Source organism: Rhodnius prolixus, unplaced genomic scaffold (genome assembly GCF_049639745.1).
Source record: "Rhodnius prolixus isolate KJV_2025 unplaced genomic scaffold, Rpr scaffold_28, whole genome shotgun sequence".
In the NCBI taxonomy this organism is placed as follows: Eukaryota; Metazoa; Arthropoda; class Insecta; order Hemiptera; family Reduviidae; genus Rhodnius; species Rhodnius prolixus.
In genome coordinates this window covers 734,414-755,371 of record NW_027411618.1, presented here as the reverse complement: position 1 = coordinate 755,371, position 20,958 = coordinate 734,414, and the positions used below count along the sequence as shown (strand labels likewise).

General features: G+C 36.6%; 1 protein-coding gene across 7 annotated transcripts in view; it reads left to right on the top strand.

Annotated features, from left to right (window-relative positions):
- Window positions 1–20,958, top strand: part of hth (Meis homeobox homothorax) — a 290,170-nt gene that overhangs the window by 122,577 nt on the left and 146,635 nt on the right. For all 7 annotated transcript variants that reach the window (XR_012460421.1, XR_012460420.1, XM_074134764.1 and 4 more), the window contains exon 7: window positions 22–151. Coding sequence is in view for 5 of the 7 variants with exons in the window: in XM_074134764.1 (XP_073990865.1) it covers window positions 22–151 (130 nt within the window). In the remaining 2 variants the exon portion in view is untranslated. The remainder of the gene's footprint in view (window positions 1–21; window positions 152–20,958) is intronic.

The window sequence follows — 20,958 nt, the reverse complement described above, 5'->3', positions numbered from 1 at the left end:
TATTTACTTATTCTGTTCCAGAGACCACCTTCTTCATCTTTATCATACCCTGGACATGGTAACGAGGACGTCCGATCGCCGGGGTCTGGCGGCACACCAGGACCTTTATCGCAGGTGTCTGCATCACAGCAGCTGGACCACTCAGATCCCGGTAAGAGCAAAAATAGCGTTGGTAATTTTTTTTTAAAAAAAAAGCGTATTTATCCTTTTTTGAAAGAATAAGCTGCCGAATTTCTTTAAATATTATTTAATTATTACTTTTTTTAAAATGCTTACATTTTTTATAGTTATATTCTAGTCTAAGAGAAGTCTTGGTTGCTGCCTGTACTTTTGTGTAAAAGCAAACCTTCGAGTACAAAACTTGCGGGAAACAGTTTTTTTTGGGTACAGTTTTTCTAAAGTCTATTCTCAGTATTCCACGATTTACTCCAAATTACTTCTGTTGATTATTCTACGTGCATTTCACTGAAAATTTTATTTGGTACAGAATAAGTGGGAAATAATGTCTAAGTTGGGGGTTTTTTCCAACAATACATTCAGGCTGTTTTTTGACGATTAATTTTGTTATGTTTTTTTTTTTTTAGTACAATACAATTTAAATTTTTTGATACAACTGTCGTACCACCCAGTTTTAATTACTTTTAATTATTTGTATATTTTATTATTGTTGGTCGAAACTAATTGAGATTCAAAAATGAATCTTGTTACCTAATTTTTCGGAAATTTAAAAAAAACTGTATTATTCAGTATTTTTGACAATTTATTTTAAGATTTCCTCTAGTTATAAAACTTATTTAATATCTCAGAAATATTTTTAAGGAGTTCCAGTTCAATTGCAGTTATATTGACGAAAAAAGGAAGCATTTAATTTGGGCAGAATACTTTGGAATCAGTTTGGTTGGTGAAAAAAGAACCGTTTTGAAACGGCTAGTCATTGAGAAGGGGCTTTTTGACTATGATATAGTCTTGCAATAGACATGGATCGTTTTGGAAATGTACACACTCTTTTCTAGAGCGAATATGTTGGAGGGAGAACGGGCATTTTTTTGTTACTGTTTCAAGACAAAAGACACGTAATTGGGTAGTCTAGTTTCAGTTGAAGGATATGTAGTCGTTTTGCCTCGGTTGGATGAGTAGAGAAGAATATCTTATTCTCAGTTTCTGAAATGTTTTTTTAAGTGTACACGCCAGACTATTTTTTTTTTTTAATAAGATTTAAGGCGCATCAACAGCTGAGGTTATTGGCGCCCGTAGCTTTTTTTTTCGGCTTATTGCTGGCCTCCGAACAGTGGAGCTGTAAGAAGCTCCTAGAAAGTGAAAATCTAAAGTGCCAGTAGCTGGATTCGAACCTGGGATCTCCGCGTGGGAATCCAATACGCTAACCACATAGCTAATTCCTACCCCTAAGTGAAAGATAGAAAGAAAATAAATCTGTTATCCTGGGACTATTGTCGCCTAAGAATAAAAACATGTACAGTTTGGAGGCCTGTATTTTAGATATTTATGTACAAAAAAATAAGTAAGTATTTACAAAAAATAGGAATTAAAATTAAGGAAATAAATGAAATTCAATTATTATTTCGGAGGAAGCTGAGTAGATGAAGGAGATGATTAAACAGAAGGGATTTAAAGATGGAAAGGGTAGGAGCATGGCGGATAGATGATGGTAAGGAGTTCCAGAAAGAGGTAGCGCGTATTAAGAAAGATTTGTCAAAGGATGAAGTACGGTGTGAAGGAATATAAAGATCAGAGGAACGAGATCTAGTACTGCGAGAATAGATCCAGGATTTGAACTTGAAGAGCTGGAAAATACAAGGATAGCCTTTGAGATTGGATAACTTGGAAAAGATAACTCGGCGGTAGACAGGGTAAAAAGCCACTTCAACTCATCGTAGTAGTGGCGAAATGCGTTTTGTCTCTGGGTATGCTGAAAATAAATCGTATGAAGCCAGTTCATGAGAGGCGCTTGAGCCATACACTGGAGCAACCATAGTGGAAATGGAGGGAAAATAAGTGAGGAAACTAGGAGTTGGCGGGTTTTAATTGGGAAAAAGGTTGTGGAAACTGCTTTAAGTGAACCTTAACAGCAGAATTGTTTTTTCATTTATATGGGTAAAATTCAATATAGCATCCATTCTTTGGCATATAATTAATATTTCAAGAAAAAATCTTCTCGGACTAAATACAATTAACTATTTACTTGCATGACCTATGCAAAAAACACCAAATACAACACTTGACTTTGTAAGAAGGCGAAAGATAGGGAAAAAAAATTTAGTTGCGTAGCATTTAATTTGATAAAAGCTATTTAAAGCAAACACTAAATTCAGTCGGCTACAAGTAAGTTTAGATAGAATTTGACATGAATGTTGTAGATTGCTCTGTGTATGTGTATGTAAAGGGGGCGTATTATCAGTGAAGTGTCCATGAGTGCGTCATTTAGAGGACAGCGTCATACAAGGTCGTCACACCACTTTTATAAATACATTTTGCATGACTTACACTTTTATAATGCATTTTATTTCTTTAAACAAAAAAATATATATATATCACAAAAAAGAGAACAGAAATTATTAACAAGACTGCTGGTCTACCATTCTAGTAGCAATACTCCTGCACATGGAACTCCCTTTAGCTGCATTTGGTTTGCATTAAAGTGTTCCGCAGTATAAATATATGTGTGCCCCTATTTTTAGACTTTGCCTAAATCAGACTCCTACAGCCATAAGAACAAAACAAATCTGATGCTAACAACTTACACAAGCCCTCTCATCTTAAATTCTAAAGATTATATTCCAATAACTTTGTTTTCGAAACTACAAATATTTCCGTCATTATCAACATTTCAAAAGATTTTCAAACCATTCATTATTCTGAACAAAACTCTTGCCTAAAGAATTGCCTAAAAGAAATTTTTTCCTTAGAATATAGTTATGAAAGAGAATGATATAAATCTAGATGTACGAGGGTCGTTTGAAAAGTCCGTGCAAAAATAAAAACTACTTAATTTTTTGGGGTAAACCTTTTTTATTTTTCAACATAGTCTCCTTTTAGGCTTATACACTTCGTCCAACGCTGCTCTAGTTTGTTGATCCCTTCCGAATAATAGGATTTGTCCAAGTCTGAAAAATAGCCATTCGTTTCTGCAATCACCTCCTCGTTTGAATAAAATCTTTTTCCCGCCAGCCATTTCTTCATATTGGGGAACAAATAGTAGTCCGAGGGAGCCAAGTCTGGAGAATAGGGGGGGATGTGAAACGAGTTAGAACCCTATTTCCATTAATTTTGCGACCACAACTGCTGAGGTGTGAGCTAGTGCGTTGTCGTGATGGAAAAGGACTTTTTTGTGGGCCAATCGTGGGCGTTTTTCTTGCAGCTCGGTTTTCAAACGGTCCAATAACGATGAATAATATGCACCTGTAATATTTTTACCCTTTTCCAGATAGTCGATGAGGATTATTCCTTGCGAATCCCAAAAGACAGTCGCCATAATAAAAACGGTCTTCGCCTTTTTTGGTGCAGATTCCCCCTTGGTAACCCATTGTTTAGATTGTTCTTTGGTCTCAGGAGTGTAGCGATGTATCCATGTTCCATCCACAGTGACGAAACGACGCTTAAAGTCCTGCGGATTCTTCTGGAACAGCTGCTAACCGTCCTTGCAACACTTCACACGATTTCGTTTTTGGTCAAGCGTGAGCAATCGCGGCACCCATCTTGCGGATAGCTTAGTCATGTCCAAATGTTGATGCAAAATATTATGTACCCGTTCATTCGAGATGTCCACAGCACTAGCAATCTCACGCACCTTCACTCTTCTGTCATCCATCACCATATCATGGATTTTATCAATGATTTCTGGAGTAGTAACCTCAACAGGGCGTCCAGAACGTTCAGCGTCACTTGTGCCCATATGGCCACTCCGAAAATTTTGAAACCACTTATAAACTGTTCTAATCGAAGGTGCAGAGTCACCATAATGTTTATCAAGCTTCTCTTTAGTCTCCTGAGGCGTTTTGCCTTTCATAAAGTAGAGTTTAATCAACACACGAAATTCTTTTTCGTCCATTATTTGAAAATCACTCGACTTCCTCGTTTCAAACGAATGCCAAACACAAAGAAATCGACCGATCTGGCTGAAACTTGGTGTGTGTTCTTCCAAGAGATGCTACTAACTAAACATAACCTCGATACGCGCCAGTGGTGCTATCTCTCTGACTTTGCACGGACTTTTCAAACGACCCTCGTACATACATGTATACGTTGATGTCGATGGATAAGGGCCACGAGTAGTTAAGTAGCTATTAATTTATAGACACGAGCGGAATATTTTGGTTAGATTAGGATGGCTGAAGGGCTAAAGAGATAGATAGATAGATAGATAGGTAGGTAGATAGGTAGATAGGTAGATAGGTAGATAGATAGATAGATAGATAGATAGATAGAAAGATAGATAGATAAACTTCTGTATTTGATGTTAATTCACATATTACAGTGGTTTTGAAGTGTAAAATAATTTTAAATAACCACTAGTATAATTATAAATATTATTATTAAGGCGCCACGGTAGCCGAGCGGGTTAGAGGAGAGACCTGTTAAGCTAAACTTATGCATTGTGGTACTAGGTTCGATTCCCGGGTCTTAGGCCTTGGATTTTATTTAATGGTTAATAAAAGAAATTTAGAGTAAAGTATGTTTGCTAGTCGTCTCCGTCCTAAATGATAATTGGACGTTAAGCCCCGCCTGAAAAAAATAGGCGATTACTTTACTTACTTTACTTTACTAAATATTATTATTAAAAATAATAAAATGAATTAAATACACTGCTCCACAAAAAAAGTGGCGCACTTTAAAAATGCGTTATTTTTTTTCTCTGTAACTTTTTTGTTCTACATTTTATTTTAGTTAGCAAATATAAGAAGTATAAAGTTACGGGAGGGCTAAAATAAAATAAAAAATGATCTAAAAGAAATGAAAACCTTTAATTTAACAAAAAAGTACTTCTCGGCAAAAAATGAGTTTGAAAAAAAATGTATTTCTTCCGATTAAAAAAAGAGAAAAAGAATTTTAGTAACGTGTATTGCTCGTATTACTGCATCCAATCTCCTCGGGATACTCCTTATTAAATTTCTCACGAAATCTTGTGTTAATTCCTGCCATATCTCCACCAGAGCACCTCGCAACTCTTCTAAGCTCCTGGGAGGATTATTTCTCCATCTTAATCGCCTACCCAGCTCATCCCAAACATGTTCAATTGGATTTAAATCCGGGCTGCGTGCTGGCCACCTCAAAACACGAATGCTAGTATCCTGTAGATATTGAACAACACAGGCGGCAGTGTGTGGTCGGGCATTATCTTGCATAAAAATAAAATTCTCCCCAATAAATGGTGCATAGGGTATCACATATTGCTGCAAAATTTCCCTCACATACAAATCTGCATTCAAGATTGCCCTGTTGAACACGTGGAGCTCAGTATGAGCCCCCATAGAAATCCCAGCCCACACCATCACTGAACCACCTCCGAATAGTAGACTACCAGAAATATTGCACGGAGCGTAGCGCTCCCCAGGCCTTCGGTAAACTCGTCGCCTCCCATCAGGTGCGTAGAGAGCAAAACGGGACTCGTCTGAAAAGAGAACGTTTCTCCAATCGTTCTCAGACCAGTTGCGGTGTTCCCTAGCGAACTCTAGATGGGCTCTCCGATGGTCTACGGTGAGCAATGGTCCTGTGGCTTGCTTCCTAGGGCGTAAATTCATTTCAGCGAGCCTTCTTCGTACAGTTTCGGCACTGACTGAAACTCCACGAACAGTAAGCAGTGTTTGAGCAGTTTCAGAAGGAGTTGATTTACAATTTCTCAGAGTGTGAATTCTAATAAATCGGTCATCAATTGCTTCTGTGGCTCTTGGTCGACCCGAACCTTGTCTGCGAGTGCAGAAGCCTGTCTCCCGGTAACGATGGATGGCTCTACGGACAGTGGTCTCAGGCAACCCTAACGTTCGTGCTGCGTACCGCTGACTCCGTCCATCCTCAACTAATGCAATAATACGGGCCACTTGCTCTGCAGTAATCACCATTTTCTGAGAATTTGCAATGCTTACAGCTTGAAAAAAGTCGAAACGCAACTGTAGAGGTCAATAAATTTATTTACTGTTGAGGTAAAGTTCATGTTGTTGTTTACACAAAAAGACCGAAGGGGATTAAACGAGGAATTGCTTCTCTATTTACGTGAAACTTTGGACCTTGATTCGATTAATTGTTCCCTGACAGTTTATGAAAATAATTAAAACTAATAATCTTTCCCCAAAATGTGATAAAACAAAAAATAAACGCTTTTTTCATAGTGCGCCACTTTTTTTGTGGAGCAGTTTATTTCTATATAAAGAAAAGATAATAAAAATGATTCCTAATGTAAATTAAATATAACTTAAACATTCTAGCTAAACTCTATTTTTTTAATCGTTCCTTTCTATAACGTAATGGTAGACCTTATTTAGGCTATCATATGAGTTTACTTTTAAAATATTTATTAATCGGGGCACTTTTTGGAGGAACCCCTTCCTGGTAGTGTCTTCTAAGTGGAGAGTACAGCGGACAGACAAAGAAAAAGTGCTCCAGGGTTTCAATTCTACCTAGATTGCACATCGTACTGGGTTGTTTTGGTGTCTATATGGTGATAACCATTTCTAGACCTGTTTCTCAGTGCCTTGTAAACTCGATACTCGAATCTGGCTGACCCAATAAACTGATATCCTCTATACAAGCGACTATAGCCAGAATGAACAAGCCCTATCGGACATCAAGCGAAAGAACATGATTATACCATTTTCAGTTAAATCTGGTAACCTCTGTTTTATTCACAACCCATTATCGCAATGAACAAAGTCAGATTCGCCAATAACGAGTGGAATAACGATACGAGCGGAATATTTTGGATAGATTAGGATGGCTGAAGGGCTAAAGAGGATAAAAAATAATATTACTGACTAAGAGTAGATTGGTTAGCATTAACACTAACTTAGGGACGAGCGTAAATTTCAATAACTAACTGGGGTAAACTAAATACAAATTTATTTATAACTAAAAGAATCAGCTAAACTGAATGGCAAGTAGAGTGACGTTAGAATAGATAGACAAATTTTGTTATTAAATATTTACAATTAATTACAAAGATGAGGTACCAATTTAAATTTACATTTTAACCTTCATTACAGTTTAGGGAACGCTTAGGATGGGACAAGAATAAAATATGCAGGCGAAAAAGGGATAGAATAACCTTCAGCTAGAGGAGAGAATTAGAGAAGGACATGTTTAATTCTTTTAACGTCATGGAAAGTGAGTTAGAATGAATCCTCAGTGAGTGAATGCAATGCCTGAATATGATTGGGTGTCCCGAACGGTGGTCTGGTGTACCTTATATTATACTCTGATGATTGGGCAGCTTCTATTTTATTAGAGTCCGTGCATTTAAAAAGAAATGATTCTTCTACAAGGAATCTATTTAAGAATTTTCTCAGAAGTGCCCCTAAAGTAAAGTGATTGCCTATTTTTGTCAGGCGTGCTACCAACTACCCAAATTAGGTGTCGTAGACGGAGGCTACTAGCAAACGTACTTTATTACAATTGTTTTTTTATTTATAATATTTGCCAATAAATATAATCCAAGGCTTAAACCGGAAATTTAACCTATTTCTACCAACAAATCTTAACTTTGCAATTATATAATCGATTTAGTAAGTTGAAAAAGAACACTTTTGGGGCTGTTTAAATTTGAAAATTTAGTACCTCAATTTAGTAGTATATATTAAGAGCGGTTAGAGGTAGATTTACAAAGCTAAGTTGTACTGTGGTACTGGGTTTGATTAAAACTGTCCGGTAGGACAGTTGTATAAGGGTTGATAGCCAAAAAACTGCACGAAAAAGCTGTAACGTTGAAAAATACCCAACTTTGTCAATTTTTTTCTCTTTTTCTATAAAAGATAAAATTCTCAAATTTTCTTTAAAATATTGGGCAAATCCTTCTTTATAACTGTAATTTTTTTGCAACAACATAGATTAAATAGATTCCTAGTACAGGATTTAAGGTTAGGTAAAGTATGTTTGCTAGTCACCTAAATTAGTAGATGGACTTAAAAACCACCTAAAAAGTAGCAATACTTTGCTTCAAACTGCATCTTAATTTAATTGGGAGCATCACTTTCCAACGACAGTTGTATATTTGATTTGCTAGTTATTTTAAAAATGACTAGGAATGAAAATGATGCAAAAGTATGCTATTTTTTTGTACCTTGTAGTGATATTTTTTTGTAATAAATGAATTACCTGTTTTAAACGAATCACGGCACATCTTTCACCAAGATGGCGTAACCGAACTGTCTCTGTAGTACGGGATTGGGCGATAAGTAACTTGTAAATATAATCTCCTTCGCTCACACGTTTGTGCCGGATAGTCCAGAAAATCTGTTAGCATTTGTGGCCCAACAGCCTCTTTCTGTTCACCTCTTGAGAACCACCGAGAGGTTCTCGGTGTCCATCTTTTCATTGGAGCACAAGGAAAGTCCATTTGCACAACACTGTTCCTGAAAAGATGGGCGCCTGCAGGTAGTCATACATCTTTACTATTCTGAAATTTGACAGGATCATTTTTTTCTTGGGAGTTCTGCCGTTATATGAATCTCTGTGGCCTGGGTAAAATTTTTGTCTTTCACTGCCTGTAGCCAACTCGAGTAATCTCTGTTTTTCAATGGACCACAACCGTTTGGCCATTAATTAATCTAGCAGCAGATCCACATGGAATGACAGAGAAAGGCTGGATCCAGAGATGCTTCCTTCTTGGTCAAATAAATGGCTTTTTCATTCCTGGAAAAGATCCAGTTGCCCGGATCCATATCCATTGCACCAACAACTCACAATTTCTGTCGGCCATATCTTCCAGATACTGCACGGCTGGTTCCGTGGACACATAATTTTAACCACATTCTCCCTCAGTTTTTTGGCCGCTATTTTACCATCAAGGCTTCCAGAACTCTTTCCTACCGCCTGGAATTACTTGGGAATCACTAGCATTGCCCACCTCTGGGGATTGAAGATCCGTATACTTATATGTTATTAATATTATTTAAATATTATGTATTATGAATATTATTTTCTGCATACACCTTGCCGTTATTGTTGCCAAGCTTTCTTGTACAGCGAGTGATTGTTGCAGCAGATTATAACGGAAGATAGGACGCATTTTGACGAGCGCAATTTTTTGTGTTAATTAATTAAAAATAAAAAACGCACATGCTAAAAGCAAAAGTGGAAACCCATATAACAAACATAATTTATTACATCTTTGTACGTTACACAAGTCGGTCATATAATTGGTATCGTGTGGTTAAAACCATTTTGTTTGCTGCCGTTCGTATCGTGTTTTATTTATTAGCTAATTAGAGTAACAAGACGTCATTTTTAAGATTAAAAAAGAAAAAACTTTCAATTACGTCTAAGAAGTACAGAAAACTGTAGAAGGCTATTCCCATAATATCTCACTTCCGTTTGATTTTTATCTAGCTAACTCGGAATTTTGGTTTACCTTTTTGTTTTACACCTTAACTTTATACATGTGAAGGAGTATTGTCATAGTTTTTGGTGATTGATTCGTTTAATCCGAAATGAAGAAAGAATAAAGACAATTTCAGAAATAACTTTTTTAATTTTTTGCCGAGCATTAGTATTTGTTTTACATTATTATATGTAAGTTGGTGTGACCTAAACTGACCAGGACAGAATACACACCAATCTTACTTATAAAGATGTAAAAAATATTATTATTGGCAACAATCATAAGCCCTGAAGATGAACTAGTCCCTAACTAGGTCGAAATCTTAGCAAAAATTAAAAATAATGACATAAATTGGCAATATTCTTTCTTCATTTGTACATGTGTTATGAACGTGAAATATACTGCAACAGCAATTTACAGGAGAGCTTAAATTGGTTCCTAAGAATCTCACAAAGTTTCCTGGCAAGAAAGAAACAAAAACCAAAATCGTTTCTTACAGTTGGAAATTTCGAATTTCGTCCTAAATTCGGGTCGCCAATCGAGGCGCTTGAATCAAAAATATAGAATTTGCAATTGTTTCTGAGATTAATTGAGTTCTGCCCTCTTTTAAAAAGAACAAAGCTTTAGGCCAAAATTTCGAACTATATTTAGTTCATTTTCATGATTATGATTTGCGATTAATATCTATTTTTTTGTATATTTTAAAAAAGTTATCGCATCTCAAAAAAATATTCTACACTAGCTGTACCGGGCCACGCGTTGCTGTGGCTAAGTCCTCAGCGAAGCAGCAGCAGATAGATTCGGTGATGGCATTCCCGATTGATTGAGAAATTAGTTAGCGATTTCTAAGCAAAAATCTTCAATCATTATCAACGCCTTCGTTGTAGATTTCAGCTGTGAAATCCATGCTCATATTGGCATGTTCCTTGCCTATTCGAAGGGAAATATCTTCAGCCATGTGCGATTTATATTTCTCCCAGAACTCTCCAACTTTCCGAATACAGCAGTATTTTCAGCAAACGCATCATTTTGACCGTGAAGAAAGCAGTTAACATTGTAGCCGGTGGATTCAGGGCTATTTGTTGCACATAGAAATCTATGTGAACATTCAATTTAACAATGCAATCGGAAACATTGAAATGGAATTGTAAAGTATTTATGTTAGCACATCGTGTGTTGCTTTTACGTCCAACAGATAGCGCGGGCCACGCGTTGCTGTGGCTAAGTCCTCAGCGAAGCAGCAGCAGATAGATTCGGTGATGGCATTCCCGATTGATTGAGAAATTAGTTAGCGATTTCTAAGCAAAAATCTTCAATCATTATCAACGCCTTCGTTGTAGATTTCAGCTGTGAAATCCATGCTCATATTGGCATGTTCCTTGCCTATTCGAAGGGAAATATCTTCAGCCATGTGCGATTTATATTTCTCCCAGAACTCTCCAACTTTCCGAATACAGCAGTATTTTCAGCAAACGCATCATTTTGACCGTGAAGAAAGCAGTTAACATTGTAGCCGGTGGATTCAGGGCTATTTGTTGCACATAGAAATCTATGTGAACATTCAATTTAACAATGCAATCGGAAACATTGAAATGGAATTGTAAAGTATTTATGTTAGCACATCGTGTGTTGCTTTTACGTCCAACAGATAGCGCCGTTTTTTATATATAAAAAAACATGTTTTTTACCTGTCACAGGTGTGTTATCTATTAATAGGTATATAAAAACGCGCCCGTCTTCGAATGCAACGTTGTGGCAAAATTTCAAAGCAGACGGTGAAGAACTTTCGGAGATTTAAGATTTTGAACAAACGAACATTTACATATTTATTTATATAGATTTTACCAGGAGGTTTAAGTAATTTCCCTCGATAACTGATCATCGAAAGGCGCCAGGGTAGCCGAGCGGTTAGAGGCGAGACCTGTAAAGCTAATATGTATTGTTGGTACTGGGTTCAATTCCCCGATGTTAGGCCTTGGATTTTATTTAATGGTTAATAAAAGAAATTTACAGTAAAGTATGTTTGCTAGTCGCCTCTGTCCACGACACCTAATTGTGGTGGTTGGACGTAAAGGTCGCCTGAAAACTTACAGTACACTTAATTATAACGAGTTGCCACGGTAGCCGAGAGGTTAGAGGCGAGACCTGTAAAGCTAATATGTATTGGTGGTACTGGGTTCGATTCCCAGGTCTTGGACCTTGGATTTTATTTAATGGTTAATAAAAGAAATTTGTAGTAAAGTATGTTTCCTAGTCGCCTCCGTCCACGACACCTAATTGGTAGATGGCCGTAAAGCCTGCTTGAAAATATACAGTATACTTAATTATAACGAGTTGCCACGGTAGCCGAGAGGTTAGAGGCGAGACCTGTAAAGCTAATATGTATTGGTGGTACTGGGTTCGATTCCCAGGTCTTGGACCTTGGATTTTATTTAATGGTTAATAAAAGAAATTTAGAGTAAAGTATGTTTGTTAGTCGCCTCCTCCACGACAGCTAATTGTGGTAGTTGGACGTAAAGTCCGCCTGAAAAAATTGGCAATTACTAACTTTACTTCACTTACTTTTTACTCGTCATCGAAAAACGGCACGATTGCCGTAATATTCCTCATAAAAGAGTGAAATTAAAAATAAAATAAAAGAGTCAATTGAAATTGTGAGAATTGCAGTTATGTCCACATAGTTGTTGACCGCTTTTTAGTAAGGTTCAGTGGAGATGCAGCCAAAGGTCTGCGTTGACAGGATATGTAAATATCTCTTGAGTGAAGGAGAGTTTACCACAGTCTGCGAACACATGTAGTTACCAGAGCTGTTTATTTTGGGAGCCGACAAACTCTGTGTGTGTATGTATATATGCAGACAGTGGCACCCTCGAGAAACAGTTACCCATTACTGGGCCCAACACGCTGTGAGACCAACGTCATTGTCAAAGCTCTTACCCAATCCCCTTCTTACTCGTATAACCAACATTTAAAAAATAAAAGTATACTAGTAAAGATGTTTCAAACTAAAGTCTATGTATTCTACGTTTACAAAAAAATTGTGGTGTTAACACTTTATACCAATTTTTCCTCACAATTTTAACTCACAAATTTACATCACACATTAAAAAAAATTTGAGTCAAAATTAATTTTGAGTTGATAAAACCATTGACATCCTACCAAAACTCTTCCATAAAAACTGCCCTAAAATGTATTTTTTTAACAATTAGTTTAAGAAATTAACTATTTTTGATCTTTTTACACTAAATTTACAGGAAATCTTGAGCTATCTTTAGAGTAAAGTACAAAAATGTGAACAACCTGTTGAGCAAAAAGTTACCACCGGTTCAAAAACTGCGTAAAATTCGAAATTTTAGCAACGTATTTAAGTAAAGTAAAGTAATTGCCTATTTTTTTAGGCGGGCTTTACGTCCAACTACCACAATTAGTTAGAGTGGACGGAGGCGACTAGCAAACATACTTTACTGTAAATTTCTTTTATTAACCATTAAATAAAATCCAAGGCCTAAGACCGGGAATCGAACCCAATACCACAATACATATTAGCTTTACAGGTATCGCCTCTAACCGCTCGTGGCCGGAGGCGACTAGCAAACATACTTTACTGTAAATTTCTTTTATTAACCATTAAATAAAATCCAAGGCCTAAGACCGGGAATCGAACCCAATACCACAATACATATTAGCTTTACAGGTATCGCCTCTAACCGCTCGTGGCCGGAGGCGACTAGCAAACATACTTTACTGTAAATTTCTTTTATTAACCATTAAATAAAATCCAAGGCCTAAGACCGGGAATCGAACCCAATACCACAATACATATTAGCTTTGCAGGTCTCACTTCTAACCGCTCGGCTACCGTGGCGCCTTTCGATGATCAGTTATCGAGGGAAATTACTTAAACCTCCTGGTAAAATCTATATAAATAAATATGTAAATGTTCGTTTGTTCAAAATCTTAAATCTCCGAAAGTTCTTCACCGTTTGCTTTGAAATTTTGTCACAACGTTGCATTCGAAGACGGGCGCGTTTTTATATACCTATTAATAGATAACACACCTGTGACAGGTAAAAAACATGTTTTTTTATATATAAAAAACGGCGCTATCTGTTGGACGTAAAAGCAACCCACGATGTGCTAACATAAATACTTTACAATTCCATTTCTAACCACTCGGCTACCGAGTGGCGCCTTAGCAATGCATTTAACTTACTATACCAGTAAATAAATGGTAGAACCGTACATTTAACAAAAATGGCACTTCAAAATATCTATGTACCTTCTCTTTCAGCCTTAATCAACTATGGGACGCATTTTCTTCATTTTCATTTTGCTGTTACAGTATTCAGTGATTATTTTTGGCCATATCGTTGGGTCCATCCCTGTACTGAAGACATTTGACCCTGTTTTCTTTCGTGCTACTTCATTCTTGATTTTATTTTTTTGTTAAAAAAAGTCTCACATCGATGGTTGAAAATTTATATTAAGAATTCAACTATTGCCTTCTTCATTCAAGAAAAACTTAGTTTTCTGTAGCTCAACCAACCCGCATAGCCACGCCCTGAAGAAGGCAATATATTTGTCGAAACGTTGGCAAAAAGAGGAGTTGTTGTTTTTATTTGGACCGATTCCTCGTTAATTTGAATCCTTAAGATCATTAAGTAATGAGACTGATTTTTTTAAAAAATTTTTATTCAAAAAGAATTACAATTCTATATTGTCACCTTCAAAATAACTTCCTTCTGAAGCCACACAGCGCTGGAGACGTTTCTTCCACTTCTCATAGCAGTGCTCGAACTCCGATACTGGAATAGCCTTCAGCTGGTCGGTTGAATGTTTTCGACTCTCCCAAAATGAGTTCCCTTGAGGTGATTTTTTCAACTTCGGGAAGAGAAAAAAAAGTCACAAGGACTCAAGTCAGGCGAATAAGGAGGCTGGAGGAGCCACAGGAATGTTTTTACTGGCCAAAAACTCTGGTTTATTGAAATTGCTGTGTGTGACAAGTAGCATTATCGTGATGCAACGCCCACTTGTTTCTTGATGTTTGGTCTGACACGAATGACCCTTTTTCGAAGTTTTTCAAGAACCTCTCGGTAAAAGGTGTTGACAAAGTACGAGGGTCGTTTGAAAAGTCCGTGCAAAGTCAGAGAGATAGCACTACAGGCGCGTATCGAGGTTATGTTTAGTTAGTAGCATCTCTTGGAAGAACACACACCAAGTTTCAGCCAGATCGGTCTATTTCTTTGTGTTTGGCATTCGTTTGAATCGAGGAAGTCGAGTGATTTTCAAAAAATGGACGAAAAAGAATTTCGTGTGTTGATTAAACACTACTTTATGAAAGGCAAAACGCCTCAAGAGACTAAAGAGAAGCTTGATAAACATTATGGTGACTCTGCACCTTCGATTAGAACAGTTTATAAGTGGTTTCAAAATTTTCGGAGTGGCCATATGGGCACAAGTGACGTTGAACGTTCTGGACGCCCTGTTGAGGTTACTACTCCAAAAATCATTGATAAAATCCATGATATGGTGATGGATGACAGAAGAGTGAAGGTGCGTGAGATTGCTAGTGCTGTGGGCATCTCGAATGAACGGGTACATAATATTTTGCATCAACATTTGGACATGACAAAACTATCCGCAAGATGGGTGCCGCGATTGCTCACGCTTGACCAAAAACGAAATCGTGTGAAATGTTGCAAGGACGGTTTGCAGCTGTTCCAGAAGAATCCGCAGGACTTTAAGCGTCGTTTCGTCACTGTGGATGAAACATGGATACATCACTACACTCCTGAGACCAAAGAACAATCTAAACAATGGGTTACCAAGGGGGAATCTGCGCCAAAAAAGGCGAAGACCGTACCTTCGGCCGGAAAGATTATGGCGACTGTCTTTTGGAATTCGCAAGGAATAATTCTCATCGACTATCTGGAAAAGGGTAAAACTATTACAGGTGCATATTATTCATCGTTATTGGACCGTTTGAAAACCGAGCTGCAAGAAAAACGCCCACGATTGGCCCAGAAAAAAGTCCTTTTCCATCACGACAACGCACCAGCTCACACCTCAGCAGTTGTGGTCGCAAAATTAATGGGAAATAGGGTTCCAACTCGTTTCACATCCCCCCTATTTTCCAGACTTGGCTCCCTCGGACTACTATTTGTTCCCCAATATGAAGAAATGGCTGGCGGGAAAAAGATTTTATTCAAACGAGGAGGTGATTGCAGAAACGAATGGCTATTTTTCAGACTTGGACAAATCCTATTATTCGGAAGGGATCAACAAACTAGAGCAGCGTTGGACGAAGTGTATAAGCCTAAAAGGAGACTATGTTGAAAAATAAAAAAGGTTTACTCCAAAAAATTAAGTAGTTTTTATTTTTGCACGGACTTTTCAAACGACCCTCGTATATTCACGTTAAAAATTTATTTTGAAAAAAATTAAAAGTTACTTCTCATTCTTATTAAATGATATTTTGGAAAAAAAATGGCAAAAAATTTTCAATTAGTTTTTAAAATAGCGTTTTTCTAAAAAAAAAAAAAATCTGTCAATATGGGTCGTGGTATTAATGTTAGCACGACTAAAAATTTTGCTCTTCCAAGCTGTTGGTGGTACTGAAAGAGGAATCGAATGAAAAGATTGGGTAAAAAGGTTCATAAAAGTGGGAGACCTGCAAGGGATGTTTAGGACTGTTGTCTATGGCCCTCTACCTGGAAAGCAGGTGTGCTGCAGTTCAACGGCATTGTGCAAGCTCGTCGCTTTTGTATTCCACATATCTCTAACTGTACCATTCCTAGAAAAGTAGGCACACATTTAGCTAAACAAAAAACAGAAAAAGTACAATACTATTTTGAAGATGGTACATTTTTAGTGACGTGGCACTACTCAAGTACATTTTAAGGTTCTAAAGTTGCTTTGAAGAACCATAACTAAAAATCACTTTTCGTTTACATTCTCCCGCACTACAACCACCGTTAACGTAATTTGAATTTACATTCCTGAGTTGGAATTTATACACCATTAAGACAATCGGCTGTAAGCATAATTTAACCCTTGAGCCGTCACCTTTCGTAAAGTGCTATAATCCGTCACCTCGGGTCATATTGACCCAGCATTAAAAACTATTAAATAAAAAGGAAAAACTAACTAATATCATGTTATAGGGAATAGAAATCGAAGACAAAACATTTATTTATACTTTAATAAAACAGAAATACAAATTTAAAAAAAAATCAATAACATAAAGATGTAATTTCTGAATGAGGTGCTGCTTAGCATGTAATGAAAAACAGAGAAAATATTGACAGTTTACAATTAAAATTAAAACAGTTAATTAATTACAATTATTTCTGCAGTTAGTGCAAATAGTTACTGAGTGTATCTTACATATGTAATTTTTACCAGTTACTGCAAAAAGTAGGATATTTACTGTCCCTTGTACTAGGGCATATGTGGCATCTTCTTCGTTTTTTTAGGGTTAGGAATGTCTTCTCCATTTGTTGCAATCGGAAGAATTGTTGCGCCTTCTTCTTGCAGTTAAATATTTGTTCCTCACCTTCAAATTCCGCGGGGTTCACGGTGCTCAGCGACTTTCTGATAATGACGTTTCGCAATAATTGATGCCCCAAACTTTTGAGGAAGGTGCGTCGGTCCATTTTGAAAATTTATATTTTTTACGTTGAGCATTATTTTTATATGTGATATACGCATTAATGCCTGACACAATAAGTAAGTGGTAAAAAAATGGCCATTGGCTATCTATTTGTTTTTCTTCCTACAGAATAATTTGCACAAAGTTGGTCATCAGTGTGTACCCCTCCTTGGGTAGCATTGTGAAAAGTTATAATTTCGGGTTTATTTTTGTTCCCTGTTCCGCTGTCAATGGATTTATCGCTATGCATTGTAGATAACAAAATTACTGCTCTTGATTTTTGGCGTCACAGCCTCCTTTATCACTAAAAAAATCCATATCCGCTGAGTAAAAGATTCCAATAGCTGTTAGGGTCAACGGAATCCAGAGCGAAATCCGCTGTACTCTTATATATCTTATGTCCAGACAGTTCTAAGTTTGTGTCAGAGGAATGCCTCAACAACCTTTCACATATTCTCGTAATCTATTTGATTTGTGTTACAGCAAAAAATTACACTCATAAAAAAGAGGATATGTAAGGACCTGAAAATAAAGAAAATTTGGGAATTTTATCTTTTCAGGAAAAAGTTGTTTAAGTTGGGCATTTTTCAGTAATAAGCTTTTTCGTGCAGTTTTTATCTTACCGGGTAACTATGGATGCTAGAATGAATGTCTGGCCAGACAAGTCGCTAAAACCGTCTTGTTCTTTAAGTTCTCTTCGTGCGGAGTTGGAAACATAGGAATAGGTCTGCAGAGATAGGCTTTGGATCAGCTTTTCCGGCCTGAGACTGGCGAAAATTGGTTTAGTTGATTATAAAGACAAGAATAAAGATCACTTTTTAAACTTTACAGGCTTTCTCACAGTGCATTGTCAAGTGCATCTGAAGAAACTGGATCTAAAACGTAAATAGTACTTGCAGATTTTATGGAAAAAAAATGGAGAAAATACTAACAATACATCCTGTCTAACTACAGATACAGATAAATTAAGGAAGATCCAGAAAAAAAATACCAGCAGCTAGAAATGGACATAACATCTCTGAAATCCAGTGAGTTTTCTTTGAATCTGGGACTAAAACGTGTGCTTAAGGCCACAATAGAGCTTAAAGGTCGCTGTGCACGCAGTTTACTAACACACTGCAGAAGAGGGGTCATTATGCTGCAAAGAGTGGGACCGGATGCAATAGGTGATTATGCAAAAGAATAAAATTAGAAAATGACAGGAAAAATAAAAAAAATTAGGAAAGGATAAAACTTTATTCAAAAAAATGGGTTGAATAATAATTATTAAAAATAAAAAACTAATAAAAGCAAAGAAAATAAAAAAATTAACTTAAAGAATAGAGAGAAAAAAATAAGATAATGATTATTCAAGAAATGTATTAGAATGAGACAAACAATAACTATATTGTTGGCATAGTCTTAGCAGTAATTCGTTACATGTCTAACTTTCTGAACAGCTTTTCTACAAGACTTAAGTATTTACTTCAGCTAAATATAGCCGTATTATTTTTATTGAAACGGGACAAAGAATAACCTGTATTGTTTGGCATAGTCTTAGCGGTAATTCGTTACATGTCGTAACATTCTTATCAGCTTTTCTACAAGACTTAAGTATTTTCTTCAGCTAAATATAGCCCTATTATTTTTATTGAAACGGGACAAAGAATAACCTATATTGTTTGGCATAGTCTTAGCAGTAATTCGTTACATGTCTATCTTTCTGAACAGCTTTTCTGCAAGACTTAAGTTTTTTCTTCAGCTAAATATAGCCCTATTATTTTTATTGAAACGGGACAAAGAATAACCTGTATTGTTTAGCATAGTCTTAGCAGTAATTCGTTACATGTCTAACTTTCTGAACAGCTTTTCTGCAAGACTTAAGTTTTTTCTTCAGCTAAATATAGCCGTATTATTTTTATTGAAACGGGACAAAGAATAACCTGTATTGTTTAGCATAGTCTTAGCAGTAATTCGTTACATGTCTAACTTTCTGAACAGCTTTTCTGCAAGACTTAAGTTTTTTCTTCAGCTAAATATAGCCGTATTATTTTTATTGAAACGGGACAAAGAATAACCTGTATTGTTTAGCATAGTCTTAGCAGTAATTCGTTACATTTCTAACTTTCTGAACAGCTTTTCTGCAAGACTTAAGTTTTTTCTTCAGCTAAATATAGCCGTATTATTTTTATTGAAACGGGACAAAGAATAACCTGTATTGTTTAGCATAGTCTTAGCAGTAATTCGTTACATTTCTAACTTTCTGAACAGCTTTTCTACAAGACTTAAGTTTTTTCTTCAGCTAAATATAGCCGTATTATTTTTATTGAAACGGGACAAAGAATAACCTGTATTGTTTAGCATAGTCTTAGCAGTAATTCGTTACATTTCTAACTTTCTGAACAGCTTTTCTGCAAGACTTAAGTTTTTTCTTCAGCTAAATATAGCCCTATTATTTTTATTGAAACGGGACAAAGAATAACCTATATTGTTTGGCATAGTCTTAGCAGTAATTCGTTACATGTCTAACTTTCTGAACAGCTTTTCTACAAGACTTAAGTTTTTTCTTCAGCTAAATATAGCCCTATTATTTTTATTGAAACGGGGCCAAGAATAACCAATATTGTTGGCATAGTCTTAGCGGTAATTCGTTACAGGGCTTATTTTCTTATCAGCATCTCTACTTAACTGTGGTCTAGTGGTTAAGAGCGTGGCTTTGTAAGTGGGAGATCGCCAGATCGAATCCCGCGTTTGACTACTTTTTATTTGTTAGAAGAAAATTGTTTACAGTAAAGTATGAGCTTCCGCCCCCCGTCCACGACACCTAATTGGTAGATGGACGTTAAGCCACGCCTGAAAAAAATATAGACGATTACTTTACTTTTAAAATAACTTTCCTATGAAAACATAACCTAACCGCACTGAACGCAATGAGCTTTACATATCGCCGAGGGCTTGTATAGCCAATTCACGTCTTAAATTAAGTCGTTAATATTTAGCAAACATTTTTTTTTTAGAAACTAGCTCCAATAAAGTATGCACTTTAGGTCAACAAATTTAGACTGAAACCATAGTTTTCTTCACTACTACCCTGCTGAGGCTTTCAACAAACCATATTCCCTTCAAACAGAAGTTAAGTAGGTTAGGTAAAACCTTTAAAATACAAAACTTTACTTGGTAGTTCAACTAGAACTTTTCGGCCAATTTTCTCCAGTTTTGGTTCAGTAAGGATTTGTATAGGCTTATGATTTTAGAAAAAACTTTTGGGCAAGCATTAGTGTCTCGAAGATTTTGTATTTAAGACAAAGTGCGCATCTTTAGGAAAGGCAAGTGCTGTGTATTTAGGTCCTCAGGGAATTGATGGGTCTTCGTGAGGGTGTTTGTGTCTGTATATATATATATATATAGAGGGAACGCTGCCGGTATTATCAGTGTATCTTCCTTCTACTTATTTGGGTAGATTGCCTGCTTTCTGCCAAGGGATTGGGGAATTTACGTTAGCTTTTTCCCTCCTCTGGAAGTTCAGGGCTTGTAAGATGGTTACATAGAAGTATGCGAGTCAAAGCCGCGTGAAAGCAGCTCTTAGGAGATGAGAGTGGTTTAGATAGTTTTCTATTAGAAAGACATCCTAAGTGCGATACGATGTGGCATTTCCTTGAGTGCCTGCGCAACAGTTCGCCACTTGAAATCCCCCGCGTATTTTGTCCTCACACCCACACAATGCTTGATCACATCTGGTCTAGTGCTGAGCTCGACTTGAACACCCTCTTTCTGTGAAATGCC